Genomic DNA, 20,541 nt, shown 5'->3' on the forward strand with positions numbered 1-20,541 from the left:
AGAGAGAGAGAGAGAGAGAGAGAGAGAGAGAGAGAGAGAGAGAGAGAGAGAGAGAGACCTATAGAGGCGTCCTTGTTGGATCGCGATACCGTAAAACTTGATTTACAATGTGTTATTTGCTTCCTGTTTCTTTTTCTTTATCTCTTTCTGACTCACATCTTAAGCTTTAAGCCAGAAAAAGACAGAAAACAAAAACAGAACGTAAAGAGCATATTGTAGATAAGACTTTAACGTTTTGGCGCGCATCTTCGGCGCCCATCATGCATTGCGTGGGCATCTTCTACCCTTTTGCATTGAGCAACCGCCATGGATACATCGATCGATATCGCTCCGCATTCTACGCAACTTTTGTCCGTCAAAAGTGAGTCTCGTACGGAAATATTTGTCGGAAGTGTCGATAATAGCGAAACGTGATCGTCGGAACGTATCACAGATGCGTTATTATATAGTAATCTATTCATTTCTCAATGCGTAAAATCTGTGCTTGTCGCGTCGTGTCGAGCCGTCGTCTATCGCTCTCGTTATCTTAGACTCATTTAATTAGTAATAGAATCGGACGGTCATCGGATTCATTAATTGGGAATTAGAAAGTTAATGATAATCAAAAGGAAAGAGAAAGATAAAATAACGCCAGGAATATTCGCGACGCCGAATCTCGGGAGGCAGCGTTACCTATTAGTACGAGACAAAGAGAGAAAGCGAGAGAAAACGTTATTTTTTAGCAGCGCCGCAGTGTTCGTGGCGGGAATTGTCGGCGTACGTAAGTAATTGCGCGCCTATGTTCGTTCTTTTTGTATCGAGCCACCGCCATTAACACGTCGATCAACATCGCCGCGCGTTTTACGCGCTCCTTTGTCTGCGAGAGATGAATCTCCGGCGGAAATAAGCGCCAGGAGTGTCGAAAAGAGCGATGCGCAATCGTCTGGAAGTATCGTAAGTACGTTATAATCTCGCGCTTCTCGCGCGGTATATGCAGCCAGTCGAGTCGGTGTCTCTTGCTGTCGCGCCGTTTCACTCACTCAAACAGCAGTAGAATCGCGCGATTGTCGGATTTAATAATCGGGAGTTAGAAGCGCGCTGTGTAATCGGAGAGATAGATAGGTAGATGATGCGGTGCATAAAAATGTATCCAGGCGTTCTCTATTGAAGTATCGTACGATACCTCGTAGATGAATATGATCAACAATAGGCGAGGACTACGTGCCGCGCGAGCATAACGGTCGCCCTTCAGCGCGCGCGAAGAGGACGCGAAGAGGACGCGCGCTACCACAACTGTCACAGTCGTGAGTGAGCGAGCACGTACGTCGACGTCGCGTGTTATTTAGAGCTTTGTACAGACGCTCGGTCGACGTAACGTTAAGAAGTTCGAGCAGAGGTGTTTCACTCCGAGTTTTTCTCGTCGGGATCATCCTGAGCGGGAGTGTCGTGAGATCGATCAAGTGAGTCGCGTTCGTTTTTTCGTGAATCTCGTCTCATTAACAATATATTGCTCCTGACGTTCACTGTTATTTTCTGGTTCAGGTATTAAGCTTTGAGGCTCAGCAAGAGATAAAGAGAAAGAAACAGGAACCAAGAAGCGCATTGTAAGTCAAGTTTTACGAGGAATATATTATCGGGAGTGCCGCATTTTCGTGATTGAACTTAACATAACCTCACTCGTCGTCTTGTTGTCGTGACATTATCGAAAATATATTCTCGTTATAGATCGTGCGCGTAGTGTTTTCCAAAGAAGAGGCTAATGCGGTTTCGCGGATGCGGCTTCGAGGATGCTGTTCCGAGGACGCGATTCGTACGGATGCGGCACCGGAGGATCCGGTTCGGGCCGGGCAGGCTTGCCTCGAGGAGTAAGTTCATCTCTCGCGATTTGTCTTCGTAACCCTTTGTTGTCGAGGACCGGAATATAGTTCATAGTGAGTCGAATTATAACCGCGAAGGGTTAATCCACTCTCGTTCTTGTGAGCATCTGTTCGTTTAAGCCGAACTCTTGAATTTAATGTCAGCACCTCAGAATGTACGATTTTGTTTTTTGACATACATGATGCCTGGCATGCTGTAAACAATTCAGTTTATTACACAGATCTCTCAATGCACAGTGATGATCTGCGCAGTGAATTGAACTTCTTACAACTTGTCTGGCGACATGAATGTTAGAATACTTGCATGAAATCCTTTATAATAATCTGAGAGATTCTTTTAATAATAGAAAAATATAAATGTCAGAAAATATAAAATCTAAATAGCACACAGTACTAAAATATATAGCACACAGAAATGCAGTGTTGTGGATTAATCGATGATGAATACTAATTACTAAAATAATCAATCGTTATATATAAAATCATAAAGTCTTAATGTTTGTTTAAACGCGATTGTTTGCTTTCTGTTACAGATCTTGGTGAGTTGAATATGAGTAAACTTAGTAGGTTTGGTTAGTCACAGATGACAAGATGTTAGACGATGGATTTTTATGATGTTTCGTTCAAATCAATGTGATTTATACTGTATATAAATTATATTGCATGTTGGATTTTTTGTATGTACACAATAAGAGAGAATATTATAGGTTCTTTTTTATATAGATTTTTCAATTTTAGCATGTTTTTTCTAATAATGACGGAATTGACTATGTTAGCAAAGTTTATCTCTTGCTGAGGAATATAGTAAAGTTTTTTTGATAACAAAAATATATAAACATTACATCATATAAAATATAAATAGCACATAATCTAATAAATAGTAAGTAAAATATAAATAGTAGGAAATGCAGTGTTGGTATTAATTTCGATTAAAATAATAGTTGACTAAAATAATTAGCAAATCAGTAATTAGAATTAATCAGTCTTTATATATAAAATCACGAATAATTAATTGATGAAATTAATTATTAATCAAGCTTTGATTTAATAAATTATAGACTGATTAATAATTAATTTTATCGATTAATTAAATTATTCGTAATTATATATATAGTGATTGATTTATTTTAATTCTTGAGGCTTACTGATTATTTCAGTCAATGAAACTTGATCAATTAATACTATTGGAGAAATGAGACGATAATAATTTAAGACAGATATGTTCCTTAATTACAAAATTGTATAATACATTTTACTATAAAATTCTCTCTTTGTGTACGTGTTAATGAAACACACTGCTCGAAATAATTGAGGGATTAATTATTCAAATGTGATTTTCTCTCTGTTTATATATTTCGATTCAATAAATATTTTCATCGTGTCATTATTTGATATTACTTGAATATTATGCAATATTTTGATCTTAATATATAATTTTAGTTTCTGATAAATATATATTTGCGCAAATGTAACGTTTTAACTTCCTCTTGCATTCAATTCAAATGCATTCGTAGAATTATTCGACTGAACTATTTATTCAATGCGGTTCCCTAATTGTTTCGGGCAATGTCCACAGCGTATCGGAATTGTGCCACTGCGCACGAAACTCGCGATTACTTCGTGTTTACGTTGATCGATTTTATGGTCGACACTCCCGTGGTTATAAATTTTTTTTATACTCATACGTACTTTTACGTCGTGATTACATTGTTAAATAAAGACATGCGTTATATTCATCTTTACGTATCGCACAAGAAAAACTTGGATTTAAAAAGTCAGTAATTTCATACGCGATCATTATGCTTGCGAGATAATTCCAGATACGTTAATTTCGCGATTGTTGTGTTAATTTGCAAGCCGATTTTAAGTTCGCGATTTTTCACCCGCGATTTAGGTTTCCGGTATACGTAATTTGCTCTTCGACTAGCGATTTTGTACACATGATTTACTGTTCGACTTGCGATCCTCTATTCGCAATTCGGGAATATTCGCAACCGCCGAAAGTGCCGAATTCGTGCGTATTGCGACAAGCACAACGAATTCGCGGATTCCGACTTCATCTTCGACACGTCGAAGCTGCAGATCTCGCGTTCAGAGATGAATGAAAATTCGTTAATTGTTTACACGCCGTTAAAACATAAATATTAATCACGTCGCGAGTGCCCTATAAAATACAGTGAAGTGCAATCAACATGGGTCGACGCTGCTTTCGCATGCAGCCGTGATTTTCGTCGATGATCCTGCCTGGACTTGACTGAACGTGAGTGGATCTGCCCGGATTCGATAGACCTGATTGGATGACGATGGATTTCAATGTAGATTGGTGAGTGTTAAATCTCAACACTCGCAGAGTATTATTCTGCGTAATGCATGCGTAGTCTCGTAGATCACATTGATTTGCAACGGAAAGATCAAGGGCGGTGATATACTGTCCTTTGATAAGATTATAAATGGCCGTTATAGTTATGGAGGAATGATATAACCCACATGTGAAATGCGTTTCGAAAAGAATGAAGAAAAAAATTTACACGATTTAAAAAGTATAGATAGCACTGAGGTTTTTCGCAGTCGTCGAAGAAATCAAGCATGGTCTATTTCTTTCTCTTTAAAAGTATTCATTGACATGCTTAACCTTTAAAAAATAGATAAAAATAGGTAAATGTTAATAGAGAATATAAAGTTTTTAATTAATTTTAGGTGCTCATAAAGCTTGGATCTTTTTTGTTTTACGTAGAAAGACGTATAGATTATATATTGGTAAAAAACAAAAATTCACAAATTATAATTTTGTGGTTCATTCTTGCATAACTTTGGCCAAATGTAAGACTATACGGAGAAAAATAATTTTGTTCTTTTTGCAAAATCGTCGTTGCTACTGCATATTCGTAGTGAAATAAAAAAATTTAGTTGATATAATTAATTTTACAAATTATTCGTTATCAGAGCAGAAATAGTTTTGTTGCCAGGATAGAAAAAAATTGTTGAGTGTACTTGTTGAGTGTCCTAAGAATCACGTTAATTTGTTATTGATGCAAAATAATATATCCTTCGCAAATTTATTTACTATCGGAGCAAAACTGCAACTGCTTATATAAATCCATCATGATTCTTATAGCAAAATAATTTATAGATTCAGCAAATTATATCCAGCAAATAATGATTAGTACTCTTAGCAAATCTTTTTGCTACCCATATAATAACGAAAAGATTTTGCTAGACCAGAAAATTTTCTGGGTCAGCAAATTATTTTTCTCCGTGTACATTGAGAGAAACAAATATCTAAAAAATAAAAAATATTTTGTCGATGGGCGCTAATACATGTACACGTTTACTTGTACTAATATGTATATCTTTACATTGAAAAGAACATTTTGTAAATTATAAAATTACATTTTTGTACAATTGTTGCTTTTTCATGTAAGCAATTTATCCTATTTAGGCAAAAAATTTAGAATTAGATAAAGCTCTATCAGTACCCATTGAATATATATTTTTAATTTTTTAGATATTTTTTCTCTCAGAGTAGAAGATTTATTGACATTTTAAAATTATGAAACTATATATATTTTAAGACCATATATGTATATGCATTTTGAAGACTATGAAAGTGTAAGCACTTTAAGAATATATGCACATATTTTTTAAGAATGTGAAACTATAAGCATATATCTTTTAAGACTATGAACTTTTAAGACAATTTCCTACAATTTAATAACCGTATCGCGAGGATATGGCATTTTAATAGCGTGTGATAGAGTTCGAAAAAATGGACTATCTCGATACGGAGACATTGAGTTCGCAATAGTCGACCGGTTTTCGCGTTCTCATATTCGCACGTAAGCGTGCAAGTATATTGATTTGTTGTTCGATCTTTGACATCTACGCGATATTACTTAAGCTTTATAATGTGTCGTTAGTGACTGCTGTACAGTCAGACAAAAGTACATGGTAATGATAACTACATTGGTGACAAAACTAGTTTTGTCTGTGAAATTAATATATATAATTTATAAAATATTTTGTAACTATTTTAACTAAAGCTGAATAGTTATATTATATTATAGATAGTTCTCTAATTATCTATATAGCTTTTTTAATCATTCAGTTTAGTTGCAATAATTACAAAATAATTGACTTTATATTGATTCTACACTAAAAGAAAAAAAATATCTAAAAAATACCTAAAAATAAAAACTATTCGGTGGGGACTAATAACATATTTATTTATACTAATATAAAATGTTTTTTAAATAAAAAAATATGTATTTTCTGAAAATTTTAGCTTTTCATGAAATTGTTTATCTTTATTTACATTAACAAATTTTAGATTTAAGTATAAACATGTTGTCAGTAACCATTGAATAAATATTTTTTAGATATTTTTCTCTGTGTGTACATATAAAATTCATATAGTTGTCAAATTCATGTAATTGTCATTAACATGTATCTTTCTTTGAGTGTACGATAATTCTCGGACACACATTATGATTACTCAAAAACATCATTAATCATTGCTTATTTATAACGACATTTTTTATGCATATACTAGAGTGGAAATTTTGGTCGTACTTTGATCATATATTTTCAATCTCACTTTTCAGTATTCTATTAAACGCCTGTTTTGATACTCTTTTCATTCTACTCAATCTACCAGTTTTGCCGAGAGATCCTCTTTGTTAAGTGGCATTTTGTGCGTGTTCTATCATTCACAGGCGTTAAGTGGGATTTCATAGTTTCCATGTGTATTACACATGCACTGATCCTTCAGAATATACAAGTATTAGAAAGTTCAGGTCCAAAGTACAATTAAAATTTCGACTGCATATACATGCAAAAAAAGAGCCAACGGGACGTGCCGATAATATATACGTAAAATATATCCCATGCGGCTACGAAGCGTTTGTTACTGCTCCCGTTAAGCGTTAAAGAAAACGAGAGAAAAATGTGCGAAAAGAAAGTAGGGCAAAGAGAAAGAGCAGCGCGTGGGGAATCACATAGCAGTATTACCGTTTCATTCCCTGCTCGGCGGCTTCGCCGTAGCTGCGCACGTCGTGATAATCCATGTTAATCGTGCCCGTTGGACTGTAAATGAGCCTTTTTGCGGGTAAATTGATGGGCAAAACTGCGCCGAGCGCGTCCAGCCCGGCATCGATCTGCGCCGCGGCGTGCAGGACGGTTTTGAAGGGTTCCGGTTCGTTGGTGCCGGGCGGGCATTCTGAGACCAGGATAACGCCATCGTAATCGCAGCTGCAGATATCCGGTTCGACCCTAACTTGACACGGCAACCACCTGAAACGAATCACACCGTTCTTGTTAACTGGCTGGGCTACTAATTGATAGCGAATCCGATTAGACGAACGCGAAGTAATTTCTCGTTAACGAGCACACGCGATACGTCCACAGACCCCGAATTCCCAACGTCGTTCTTTACCGCGGTTTTCTCGGATTTATTTCTTTCTGAAAAAAGCAAAGCAAAATAGCGGCAATTAAATTTTTTGGTTGTAATTATCAAACATTTGGTTGGTCCTGTTTTTTAATCAAATTTTGTTTTAGTCAACCAAATTCTTTTTTCAGTGTAGATTCATGTGCTCGTTAGATAACGCACGCATATTGCGAATGAACGTAAAAGGAAAAAAAAAAACATTTCGTATGATCGCGCGATACCACAGCAGTTTTATCGCGCGAATCGTAAGCGGAATATGCAAAATCGCCGCGCGTTATCGTTCCAACATATTTCTCGCGATATTTATGAGACGCTCGTATCCGCTTTTGATTATCGCTAGAAAATTTGCATTCATGCCCATTTCTTCGCATATTCCAATTTCTTCACGGTGCTCGTAGCAAAACCACGTTGTATATTTCATGGGACGATTTCTTTAAGGCTCCTGGATACTCGCTGTGGAATTCTGGATTAATGACGTCAAAAGCGAGAAAACGCATATCCAAAATTCTTGCGTGTCATTCCTAAATGAAGAGATATTTGTACGGAAGCGTGCTTCTGATGTGCCTAAACATTTTTGTAAAGTGTTCCGAGAATTATCCTTTTCTCTCTTAAGTACAATCGATAGTTTTAAAATAAATACGACATGTGCAACCTTCATCTTTAAAATATCTTTCCTCATGATTTTGTCACGTTCATTTAAGATTATTTATTGATTATCAAGGGAAAAGGACAGTTTTCGGAACATTTTACAAATATGCTCAAGTGATCTGAAGTGTTTTTTTATACAAATATCTTTTTATTTGGAAATGACAAGAATTTTCAGCGTGTTATTTTTCGTTTCTGACGTCACAACCCAACATGGCCGTGGTGAGTATCAGGAGTCATAATACACACTGAAACTGACACACACACACACACACAACAAAAAAAAATATATATATATATATATATATATATATATATATAAGATATTATCTTGCCCCGCCCACTAAGTACATAGCGTTTTATTTATCATGGAAAACTGGAGTGGAAAAATCCTAAGCTATTTTGTTGAAACAAGTTTTTATTTATGACAACTTTTCAACATTTAATATATAACATATCTTTACAGTTAAGTGAAAAATCTGTTCAAATAAAATTCGCTTGAAATTAATCAAAGAAAATAGATTTTTATCCACTTAATAGATTTACTATCTACTTGGTTGGCCGAAGTATAATTCGCGAAAAATCTTGTTTCTTCGATCGTTTGTATTTCGTGAACTACTGACATCTCGACATTCTCGCTCGGTGACTCGCTCCTTGACTCAAATTTTCACGAGGAATAACGCTATGTAGTGGCTGGGGGAAGATAACACCCTGTATATATATTAACCAGGATAAACAACGCGGTTGGAGGTTTGTGAGGTTTACGTTGTCATCGAGCGACGAGGATGCAATCTCGAAGCGCAACTCGGAGCTCCCTCTTAGCTCAGTCTTTCTTTATTTTATCCTCTTCAGGATCTAGCCGTACGTTTCTGGCGCACGTAGACTCCTGGCGCACCCCATTTCTACGTTAAGGCTGACGCCATTTGGCCGATAAGCTCGAACCGATAACGGAAGAGGTCAATCGCGACTCCGTGTCTCGTCTCACGCACGTCAGTACAGATGATCTTCGCCGATTACGCTATCGTGCGTCTTCCCCGCGATCGATACCGTCTCATCTGTATACCGCGCAGTACCGTGGGATTTCAACGATCTTGGCGTCAGCAGCGCGGCCAATCTTTTCCGCCTCGCGAGTAATAAGATCCTTGCGTGTCCCCCAAATTTCTTTTTTATAGAGCACGCGATAGAGAGAGTTCTACGCGGAGTAACGAAAGAAAAAGAAATATGAGAAAGAGAGAGAAAAATATGTCCCTTTATTATTCCCTTAATACGAGTAGCTGTGTTATCAATCGTTTGGTTCGGAGATAGCTCGTCGTAACGGCTCGATACTCGAACGAGATGTTTTCACCGTGACATTTGTCCCTTCCGTTGCCATTCGTCTTATCTGTTTTATCATGTCGTTACCCAAAGAATACGCGGGGAAATGTACTTAGGGACTTGCAAACATCCGTCGAACTGTTAATCATATTTTTTTATCAATAGTAACGAAATTTCTCTTAACCTTAGCTTTTTACCAAAACAATTGTTTATTCTATTTAAATAAACAAGTTTACATTTAGGTAAAGATGCTGTTAATACCCACCGAATATATTTAGTTTTTAGGTATTTAGATTCTTTTTTCTCGGTGTAATAACTCTTTGCGATTCAAATTTATCTGCGATGCATATGTCAATAAAGCGTAAGATTCCGTAAGAATTCTCACCGGGAGAAGCTATGTAGAAAAAATTTGTCGAAGTAAGTCTAAATCAATTAAATCAAAATATATGAACGTGCAATTTGTCTTACATGTTTGCGTTCAATTTCGTATTAACACTTTGCGGTCTTATATCCACTCGACATCGCGTTCAAGTGAATTTTATAAGCCAACTTTTATTCATATTAATTTTTTTTGCTCTTAGCACTTAAGTTAAAGACGAATCGCTAAATATGCGACTCGTAGAACAAAATACCGCGTTCGGACAGCGCATAACCATTAGATAAGACCGCCGGCGGTACTCTGCAAGACTCTCACCTGGAATACATTTGCATTGTATTAACAATACGATATCTACTGCACCGTTTATCACCCGTGAGGACTGTCACTGTTAAGCGGCTGAGACGTTTGCAAACTGCCGTCGCTTAAATAATACTCGTTTATTATAAACGTATATAAAACTACTATATATTTAATCAATTCGGGGAGAAAGAAGAAAAAAATTAACGGGATACAACATGCGCAAGTAATTTTGCACGCGAGTAATTTTGTATAAGATGATTAAACGCGATTCACGTTCTCGCGACTATTCGCGGTTATACGGCTGAGATGTTCGAACGCGTGTAATGCCAAGATATAAATGCATAATACACTCGAGTAAATGTTTTAAATATTTTGTAAGTTCACGTATCCGCAAATCTATCACAAGTTTATCACAAGCATTAAATTTATTCAAAATGCAGTTTGAAATGTGATGAATGTATTTCAAAACTATTATTGAGAAAATATTTTCCTCAAATATTAAAAATAACCATTATTTTAGAGATTGAAATTTTTACACAATAATGTGAGCTCCTTTCAAATTTTTGATAATGATTTCAAAATTATATTATCGAGAAAAATGTTCTATGCTGGAAATATCCTTTAGAAGAAGGAAACTCTTGTGCAAAGAAAATACATTCTTTTTTTGAGTAGACGATAATGTAAGTTTCTTTCAAATTTGTGGTGAGTTTATTTCAACTATTATTAGAAAATATTCTTTGTTGAAAACAGCAATTGTTTTGTGAGAAGGAAATTTTTGTAAAGAGAATACATTTTTTTGCGTATACGATAATGTGAGTTTCATTTAAATTTGTGATGAGTTTATTTCAAGATTATTTCGAGATAATATTCTTCGTTGAAAATAGCTATTATTTAAATGAAAGGAAAGTAAACTGAGTAATCGTTTCTCTCAGCAGAATGATATTTTTCTGTGTGTGCGAGTAAAACAAAAAAGAAAAGAAAGAAAAGATGAGGATGGTGTCGTCGTTCCAGTATACGACCGTCACCGCGCACAAGCGCTCATATTCCGCGCAAATAAGAAATTCCGTACTAGTGTACGTCTCTATATGTATAAAAGGACCGCATAAACGTCTGGCCGCGCGTGTGATACCACAAAAGTTCTTTTTATACGAGCAAAGAAAATATTACAGCAGATGTGCGGGTGCATACTTATAGGACTTATGCGACGCAGCGATGCGACACGGCACGACGCAACATAATATCGAGGACGATATCGTTCTAGCCGAAAACGGTGCCGGCGAGTCGCCAATGAACGATAACACTCCGGCTTGTCCGGCATTCTAATGGCCTTCGAAACGTCGTGTTTATAACATCGATACAGAAATTCTAGGTAGACTTTCACGACCATCACGATGTGAGACAATCGACGACGGAAACTACAATTTGCTTGATTGAGTTGACGAGGCAAATATACTGCATTGATTTAATCATAAAATTTACATCATACAGCAATGTATATTTTTTGTTTGTACGTTGATGCAGCAATTACAGATTTACTAAAAGTTAGCTTAGATTTTCATATTTTATGTGACATTATTTTTAGCAGATCTTTAATTTATTTTATTTAATTCGTAAATCTCTTTCCAGATAAATAGATACATTCAGTTATATAAAAAGAAAAATATTGTAAAAAGATTAAAATTTGCCCGTAAGGGGAATGTATGAAATCGATAATCATGAGATCCATCCTGTATGGATTTTACTATTCATCCCGTAAAGATTACATCCCATATGAATAGTACGTATAAGGTACTCACATTTATAGAATAACGGAATAGAAATACGAAGAGAATGATCAAGATTTGCTCAAAACAATACGTCATGCAAAATATAATATTAAATATAAATGTAAGTTTCAGTAAATTTGTTGCTGCAATATAACAAAAAATTTGCACTATTGTATGATGTAAATTATGATTAATTTTGTACATAATATATTTACTTCCTAAATATAATTTAAAAAAAATTGTAGAGTTTCTATCATATCGATAGTCTTACATTATAATCATGAAAATTTATCTGGATTTTAGAAGCAACTTTACTAGTTGTGCTATTCACAATTTTGCGCATCAATTGATTAAAATTTTCTTTGACTAAAATAATCGGTAAATCTCAATAATTAAAATTAATCAATCGTTATATAATAGAGAATCATAAATATTTATGTATTTATGTATTTATTATTTATTATATATTTATCTTTTATTGCTTGGTGGAATCAGTTATTAATCAAAATTTAGTGTGAATGATTATACAATAATTAATAATTACTTATATAATAAAAAAAAAACGATAGCCTCCATTTATCGATTCCCTCACGTCGCGATAATCATGAAAAACTGTCTGGATATTTTTTTATTTTGTTATTTTATGTGATGAATAAAGTGCCATACGAATCACTCATAAGAAACCTTTACAAATCGGCTAATAAAATTATCGCAAAAAATTGACGCACACCTATCTATCTGAGTAGGTGTCCTCGAGCAAAGATCGACGATATTTGTCCTCGACTGGCCGCGTCCGTATCGCCGATTGTCGTGATTGCTCGGATGATTAGATTGAATGAAGGCTCGACATCGGTTAAGTGACTGAATTACGAAAACCCCACGATTATTTATCGATTATGCGCGCTTTCGTCATCGGTAACGATATTACTTGTGCTTCGTTTTCTATTGCACCGCGATTTCCTGCGCGCATTTCTCGTCCGAGCGTTAACAGGTCTTTCCTCTCGGGTAGAATGTAGCCGGTCAACGTTGACTGGCCACAATTCAGGCGTAATAACGGTCGAATTCTATGGAAGATAATAAATCTCAAGAGTACACACGATATCGCATGGGCGGTAGCTCGCTCGCAAGCGCGCGCGTAAATCGCGCGAGCACCGATCGATCGCAAACATAATCCAGGAGACAATAATGCTCCCTCCGAGCTAGCTCTCGCTAGCTCACTCGCTCGTTTGGCCGCTTACGAGCGTGTATATATCACGCGGCGATAATGAAGTCTTTGTAGATCTACGGCCGTTGCTGCATCAGGTGTTTCCACGGGCGTGCTTTCGTGCGGTTTACGCGTGATGCGCTAATAATTTATTGCTATCTATCCGCGTCCGGTGCACGTCGTGGCTAACAACAATGGCTCGGAGAGCGGGGAAGTCGGGATAGAAGACGAGGGAAGAATGGCGAGAAGGAGAGAGAGAGAGATGGAACGAGTGAGAGAGAGAGGGGGGAGAGAGTCTGGCTTTTAGAAATTAAGAAGAGCATCGTTTCGCGGCGCGAGACGTCCTGATGAATAATGCAATGCGCGTTTTCATCGTGACACAACGTTATCGTTGACATCTGATTTTAACCACAAGAGCCGCGCATAAGCGTGAATATTTGTGAAACGTTATATAAAACGTGACCGGTTTCGCTAAGCCCCGCATAGAAATATTTCAGGATTTACCCAGATACAGCATAGATTTCGATTAGAATATTTAAATTGGCCCCAAAATTGATGACCCCACTACGACAACAATTGAGAATCCCATTCTTCTCCCGAACATGACTTTTCTTTTTAGAATCGAAATAGAAATATTCTAGACACGATACGAGAATTCGTATTTATCTCCTTCAGCTTACTTTTATGCAGTGTTGAGCATTAATCAATTAAAATTTTCTTCAACTAAAACAATCAGCAAATTCGTAATCAAAATTAATTAGTCATTATATCCAAAATCACAAATAATTTAATCGATAGATGAACTTAATTATTAATCAAACTTTGATGTGATTTAACTGTACAACTTTGTGACTGTACGCTGATTAATAGTAATTCGGTTGGTTACAATTTTGTTCTAATTAGATTTAATTTTTCAGAAATGAAACACTTAAAAAATGATAAATTTCCTGATAAGTTTTTTCAGTAGAACCTCTAGAACGATGCGGAAATCTACCATTAGCCATTTTAGTATTCTTAATATTGCATCCAATGTACGCAGATGTATACACATCTGATGAGATTAAAGATTTTTTGAATGGAAAAGTTGACTACCTTTTTTAATTTTTATATCATAAAATTTTAATGTTATGATCTCTCTATGCTAGATTTAACATTTTTGAAGTGTTTCCTTTCTTTGGGTTTTCAGTGAAAATAGTTACAAAATTAAACTGTAATGGAAATAAATAATCGGAACAAAACTGCCACTAACCGGACTACTATTAAAAGTACTAGACTTATTACGATATCTTTGTTCAACGCCATATAATCTCATTTTAACATTAATATTATTTTTAAAATTATAAAAAAGATATTCTCCAAACAAGAAATCTTTTCTGTGCACGGAAAGAATATAGGATAAAAATTGTATTTTGAAACCCGACAAGCGTATACGTATAACACGTGTTATACTTTCTAGACTAAAGTCGGCTCATTTTACTCATCGTTCTTTCTATGTGTGGAGCTGCCACACATAGATCAGTATCTTCGCCTCCGTTATCAGGCGTAACGGAATTCGGAAGATGCGCTCTCATTATCGGGAGAGATATCGCGGTTGCATCCCTCCGAGCTGACGGACGGACTCGTCGTTGGCGTCCTCGCCTAGCCGATCAGAATTTTCGTCAGGTACTTTCGTTCCGTTACGGAGGTCCTTTGCGAGAGCGCAGAGGTATACGTCCGTATTTACGAAAGTTGTTTCAGGCGGTGTGTGCTCGTCGCGCCCGTGTTCGTTCCACACACTCGACGATCGTCGCAAATGTGTACCTTTCCAAACGTATATTTTTAAGCACGTGACACACTAGTGAAATATTTTCATCCAAAAGCCGCGTCTCGCGCTTTTTCTCGCGGCGGACGCGCGGCCATGCGTCTTCTTCTCGCGAAATCGCGGCCGGGGGTGTCGCGGACGATAATCTATATTTGCACGTATATCGCTATAATTCATTCCCCCTACAAGTGACGGGTTAATCTATTTAACAGGCTAACCGCGGGCTAATCAACGTATCATACGTGTCACGTCTGAACAAGCAGCTTTCGAAGCTCACGAAGGATGAAATCGATTCAAAGTCGACGAGGCACACGCACACGCCATTATATTCTCGTATTGTCGCGCGCGCGCGTGCGGCGCAATATTGCAGAGCGAATATATATATATATTTTTTGCGCGGGAGATACGCGATCGGCTGATCGATACGTTTCTCGGCGATGCGCTGTTGTATAGACACGTCCGTGGCGTGTATAACGGCAAGATGTTGCTACGCTAAGTCGATTAACGAGCGATTTCATCGTCGATAAGCAATATTCCTCTTTAATTGGGGCGGGAACCGGAGTGACCTATCGATTTTGCCTATCGAAGCCGCACGAGGCACAAACGAAACTCCAGCATAATCCCGCGACTTTGGAGAGCACAAATCCGTGCACAAGGAAGCGCGTTTCTTGTTCAATAAGCTTGACCTCTTTGGTAAGCTCATTACCGACGAAGATGCCGACGCTGACTTGTGCGCAGTCTTTGCTTGTGTGCAGTCATTATAAGAAATAAAAAATATTCACTTGGTGAATACTATGTATAACACATTTACTCACACTAATAAAATATTTTTCAAATAAGGAAATGTACGTTTCCTTAAAACCTCAGCTTTTCATGGAAGTAATTGTTCTTAGTATTCGAAAAAAATATTTTTTATTTTTTAGATATTTCTTCTCTCGGTGTATGATGAATTTATGATATACGGAGAAAATATATTCTAGTAACAATTGCAACAAAATTCTTCTAATCTCGGACTATACAGAATTATGACCGAAATTACTGCATGCTCGATTAAAAATTATGCGATTAAAAATTATGTTTGACTTTTATTGCAACAAAATTGTTGCGATTGCTTGAATATTTTTATACATCGCGTTCCCCAAATGAACCGACAAATTTACCATTTCTATATTAATTTACGCTACCATTCTACTGTATTGATTACTGTTTAGATTTACCGAGAACATTGTAAAAAGAAATATAATTTTAACGTAATTGTTTTCACATATTTTTTCCGTGTAAAGTTACGGATGTGTAACTCTACTTATGCAATATACTTATGAAATACCTGAAACGAGTAACACTTAAAGTGTGCATTTGTCTGTGTGCACTTTGCGCAAGGCTCGTTGCGACGCTTTCGAGTTTTGCAAATCGAATTAGAGGCGAGATAATAGTAACATCGCGGAAACTATCGCGTTATTTTCCACGGAGTTCGATATCGAGTTACTTCAGTTTTCCAGTCGACGAGGCTAACTTCTCCATTGCGCGTACCGCGAACATGCAACCGGGCGCAATCAATCAGCCGGCGTGTTCTAAGCCGTGCGAGCTAATGATACCGGGAACTCTGTGGCCTCGGGACGCTTGAGTCACCACTGTCTACCGCGTTGAACAGCGCGAATCCAGGCGGAAATTCGCGCCGCAGAGAAATTCGCGCATCCCCCTTCAGCGCTGCGCGAGCGAGCGAGTTCGCGCGGATCCGCCGGCAGATTTGTTTACGTCGTATTTTCGACGCGGACTGCTCAATTATTAACAAGCGAGAACCTGCGATCTACCGTGGGATTCCGAATTATCCGGCAATTGCGCAGCTTCGCCGTGCCTCGTAATGACAGCCGACGGTTACCGAGCCGAGGAGCGATTGTGGTTGCTGCTTTGTCGCTTCTCGAAATAGCAGCAATGCTCGGGAAAATGTATTCGTGAACAGCACAACTGCTGTAAGAACTTGCAACACGCGTATTTCCATACGTACTGCACAGAAATTACGTGCATAGAGAATTCCGAAAGAAAAAAAAACACGCTAATGTACTACTGTGTCCAAAAAGTAAGGTGACATTGCATTTATTTCGAAAATTCTTTATTTATTCTTGCAAATCAATTTCGTCCCCTTCAAAGTAATCCCCCCCTGATATAATACACTTATTCCAACGGATTTTCCAATCTTCGAAACAGTTGTAATAATCGATTTCAGGAATGGCCTTTAGCTCCTTCTTCGCAGCGGCTAACTGTGTGACGATAATGCACCGTCACACACTGCGCTGATTATTCGTGATTTTTTAGCCAAAAACTCGACTAATATCGTTCCACAACCACCGTATTCACCTGATTTGGCTCCATGCGACTTCTGGCTCCGGGGACACCGTTTCGAGTCGATAGAAGAGATTCAAGCCGCTGCGAAGAAGGAGCTAAAGGCCATTCCTGAAATCGATTATTACAACTGTTTCGAAGATTGGAAAATCCGTTGGAATAAGTGTATTATATCAGGGGGGGATTACTTTGAAGGGGACGAAATTGATTTGCAAGAATAAATAAAGAATTTTCGAAATAAATGCAATGTCACCTTACTTTTTGGACACAGTAGTATACTTATCTCTCTGAATGCGATATCCGTCTTGGAAAATGAAGGTAAAAGAAATAATCCGAACAATGAGGATTCTCATTTGCGTTTTCGAAAACACGTATCGCTTTTAAGTGCGTCGATTGCTTGTTATCATCGATAAAATACCCAGATAGTTATAATTGAAATGCTGTGCCAGAAATTGCAAGCATACAAAATTGTGAAAAAAATACGTTAATATGTACTTCCTTTTCCGAACATTTTAGTTTCTTCTTAAAAAAAAATGCGAAAAAATTGAAGAATTCTTACTCACACTGTTAGAACCATCCCAAGTAAAAACTTAAAATAGAGCCTGGAAAGGGTTGCACAGTTTCCTCACTTCTATCTAGGAACTGTAAAGGCAAAGCCCACTTAGGCTTATTTACAAAATTCCATTCCGAATTTGCCTTTCTTGGACATGTCTAGGCCCAACGAAGGCAGACTTAACTTGGGACATGCCTAACTAGAATGCCTTTACAGACTTGGGACGCTTCGATTAATCTCTACCAGGGACGTGTCGCGTTTATCATCATCTTGACCGTTATCGTGGAGAAAATATACAGGTAGTTAATAATTGTAATCGAAATATTGCACGAGAAATTATGTGTGTACGAAACTTAGAAAAAAAGGGTACGTTAATGTATCCTTTCACGGTAAATATTGAAAAAAAAGCACATGAACAATATACCTTTGTGTCTATTTAGACTTGGTTTTCCCTATTTTTTTTCGTGACAACGATTTTTACTTTGGAAAATGCAAAGAAGAAAGAAGAAAAGAATAACTTGAAAGCGTGAGAATTTTCCTCTACGTTAAAAGCACGTGTTGCGTTTATCAGCGCTTTCTTTCATTATTATTGAGAAGATATCCGGACGGTTAATAATTGTAATTAAAATGCTGTGCGAGAAATTGCAAGCATGCAAAATTTAAAAAACATTTCTTTCTTTGAACACAATATCGATTTTCTCTTCGAAAAATACAAAACATGCGTGAATGTCATACTTATCAGCGTCTGTTCCTCGTTATCATCAAGATAACGAACGACAAGATATTCGTTATAATTGAAGTGTTGTGTGAGGAATTATGAGCATACAAAATTCAAGAGGAATATTAAGGGGATGCTGAAGTCGATGATGAACTGGAATAATATCGATGACGATCGTCACTAACATAATCACATTATCTTTTTTGTATTTCTTGTGCATACAGAATTTACGTAAATATGTGTTGCTTCTACATCTGTGCCAAATTAGAAAAAATCGAAGTGTATCTTTTGAATAGGTTTACTTGTCAGTCTATTGATTTTGTAACTTTTAACAACAATGTCGTCGTCGTTAGTTGCTGCGCATTTTTTTATTATCTATTACCTACGCAACGACAACATAACGATAACGACGCTGTCGTTAAAAGTTACAGAATCAGTAGGCTGCTTTATTGAACGGAACGATTCTGTACGACGCACTCGACCAAGATAGATTTGTTTGTCAGTTCTGTGAATAATCGACCAGTAAGTGAAAGATAGCCGTGGTCTTACTATTCCGTTTTACTATATTCAGCGGAAAATCTCACGCATATGTAAAAATCTTTCTGCAAACTTTTCGGTCATTCTTAAACTTCTGAATTCAGATACGAATGCAATGTTTATATTTGGAGCATTCACACTTTCGGCACGTGCTGCGAAACTTTTGAATCAGGCAAATATTACACTGACGGCTTGAGATTTTACATTCAAAATTTTTTTCATTTCCGTGACATATTGAGCAATATTCCTATTTATTTCTGTATGTATTTTCATCGCGTAAAAACATTTGTGATTCTGTAGCAAGCAATATGAAAACTTAGCTGAGAAATATTAGTATTCTGTCGGTAAAGTTTTTAGCTTCAGCATCCCCTTAATTGAAAAGTATGCTAATGCACACACTTCTCTTCCCAAATGCGATCTCGGCTTCTTCTGACAGTGCAGAGAGAACAAATAATTCAAACTCGCGAGAACTCGCGGGGGCAGATATCGCATTTATCAGCGTCTTCTTTCCGTTGTCATCGAAAGTATATCCGGACGGCTAATGATCGCGATCAAAGGTTCGCGTGGGCGATCGAGCTCTTACGTGCTGAACTATCGAAGTCAAAGGGATCTCGCGTTTCCGTCGAGAGCGTCTAACCGGCGCACACGTCGTGCTGCGGGAGCACGTGTATGCGAAGCTCACCGCGCATTTACCTCGATTCCACCGACATGATGCCGCTGTCGTCGCCGCCGCACCCACGCCGTGCTCCTGGAGAATCTCCGTGCGAGATAGCGAAGAGGGTGAGAGGGCGAGTGAGAGACACGTAACCGTATTATCCTCTGTACGCCCGTGCAGTACCAAAACACGAGGTCCACTCTCTCTTCACGGGGAAATAGCCGACGGAAATAGACAGGCGTGTGCAGCTGTTCCACGCGCTCTTGCCGGCCGCACGTCAAAATGGTGGCTCCCCTCTCTTTCTCTTTCTCTCTCTCGCAGCCCGATCGAACGCCTCGAAAAAGCGAAGAGCGCAGGATCGACGCCGTATTCGCGGCGCGCTTCAAACCTGAAACTGGTAACGTTCACTCTGCAACGTCGACGAAACAGCTGCCGAGGGGGAGAGATTGAGAGAGAGAGAGAGAGTGAGATGAATTTTGCAGTGATGTGCATTCAAGCCCCGGTAAGCAAGCGTTTTTCCCCTCCATTTACGCACACAGACTACTCTGTCTATTCACATGATGATCGTCGTCACACGGATGGACAGAGCGATCTGTGTACGTAAGTAGAGAGGGAAAAACGCTTGCTTGCTAGAGTTCGAATGCATATCACTGGGTGAATGTAGGAAGATGAAAAAACGAAGAAGACTGAGGAAGAGAAAGAGAGAGAAGAACAGATACGGCGAACGAGGTGGGAGGGCGAGAAAGAAGAAAAGCGATAAGAGCGGGACTTTGTACTGTTATCGCTCGGTATGCCAGCAGCAGCAACACCAGCACCAGCAGCGATATTATCGTCTCGCGTGTGCGCGCAGACAGATTTGCGAGCGACCGACTTGAGAACGCGCGCGGCACTAAAGCGAGCGGCTTGTGTTTTCGCGAATGTAACTGGCTGTGGTGGTGGCCACCGCCGATACTTCACTACTACACCGCTCTCCTCTCTGTGGCGACGGGTAGAGTGTGTACACCGGCGATACTACTACTACTACCGTCAG

General features: G+C 37.9%; 1 protein-coding gene and 1 long non-coding RNA gene across 4 annotated transcripts in view; one reads left to right on the forward strand and one right to left on the reverse strand.

The window, feature by feature from the left end:
* The window catches only part of LOC116840625 (putative aminopeptidase W07G4.4), a 51,590-nt gene extending 31,134 nt beyond the window's left edge, over positions 1-20,456 (reverse strand). Inside the window, exons 1-3 of one of the 3 annotated variants that reach the window (XM_032807558.1) lie at positions 20,288-20,456; positions 19,550-19,905; positions 6,864-7,145 (exon numbers count right to left, since the gene is read on the reverse strand). In XM_032807558.1, the coding sequence (XP_032663449.1) occupies positions 6,864-7,145; positions 19,550-19,566 (299 nt within the window). In that variant the 5' untranslated portion in view covers positions 19,567-19,905; positions 20,288-20,456. Of the gene's footprint in view, positions 1-6,863; positions 7,146-19,549; positions 19,941-20,287 lie in introns of all 3 variants that reach the window. The other 2 variants (XM_032807557.1, XM_032807556.1) reach the window with 2 other exon arrangements.
* Positions 1,276-4,025, forward strand: LOC116840629. The gene is made up of 4 exons (XR_004377385.1): positions 1,276-1,439; positions 1,522-1,583; positions 1,705-1,844; positions 2,390-4,025. It is a non-coding gene; the product is annotated as an uncharacterized LOC116840629 (long non-coding RNA).
* Positions 20,457-20,541: the final 85 nt, after the last annotated feature.

This window comes from Odontomachus brunneus, unplaced genomic scaffold (genome assembly GCF_010583005.1).
Source record: "Odontomachus brunneus isolate Ranch 3 - 2012 unplaced genomic scaffold, Obru_v1 Obru_scaffold_010, whole genome shotgun sequence".
NCBI lineage: Eukaryota > Metazoa > Arthropoda > Insecta > Hymenoptera > Formicidae > Odontomachus > Odontomachus brunneus.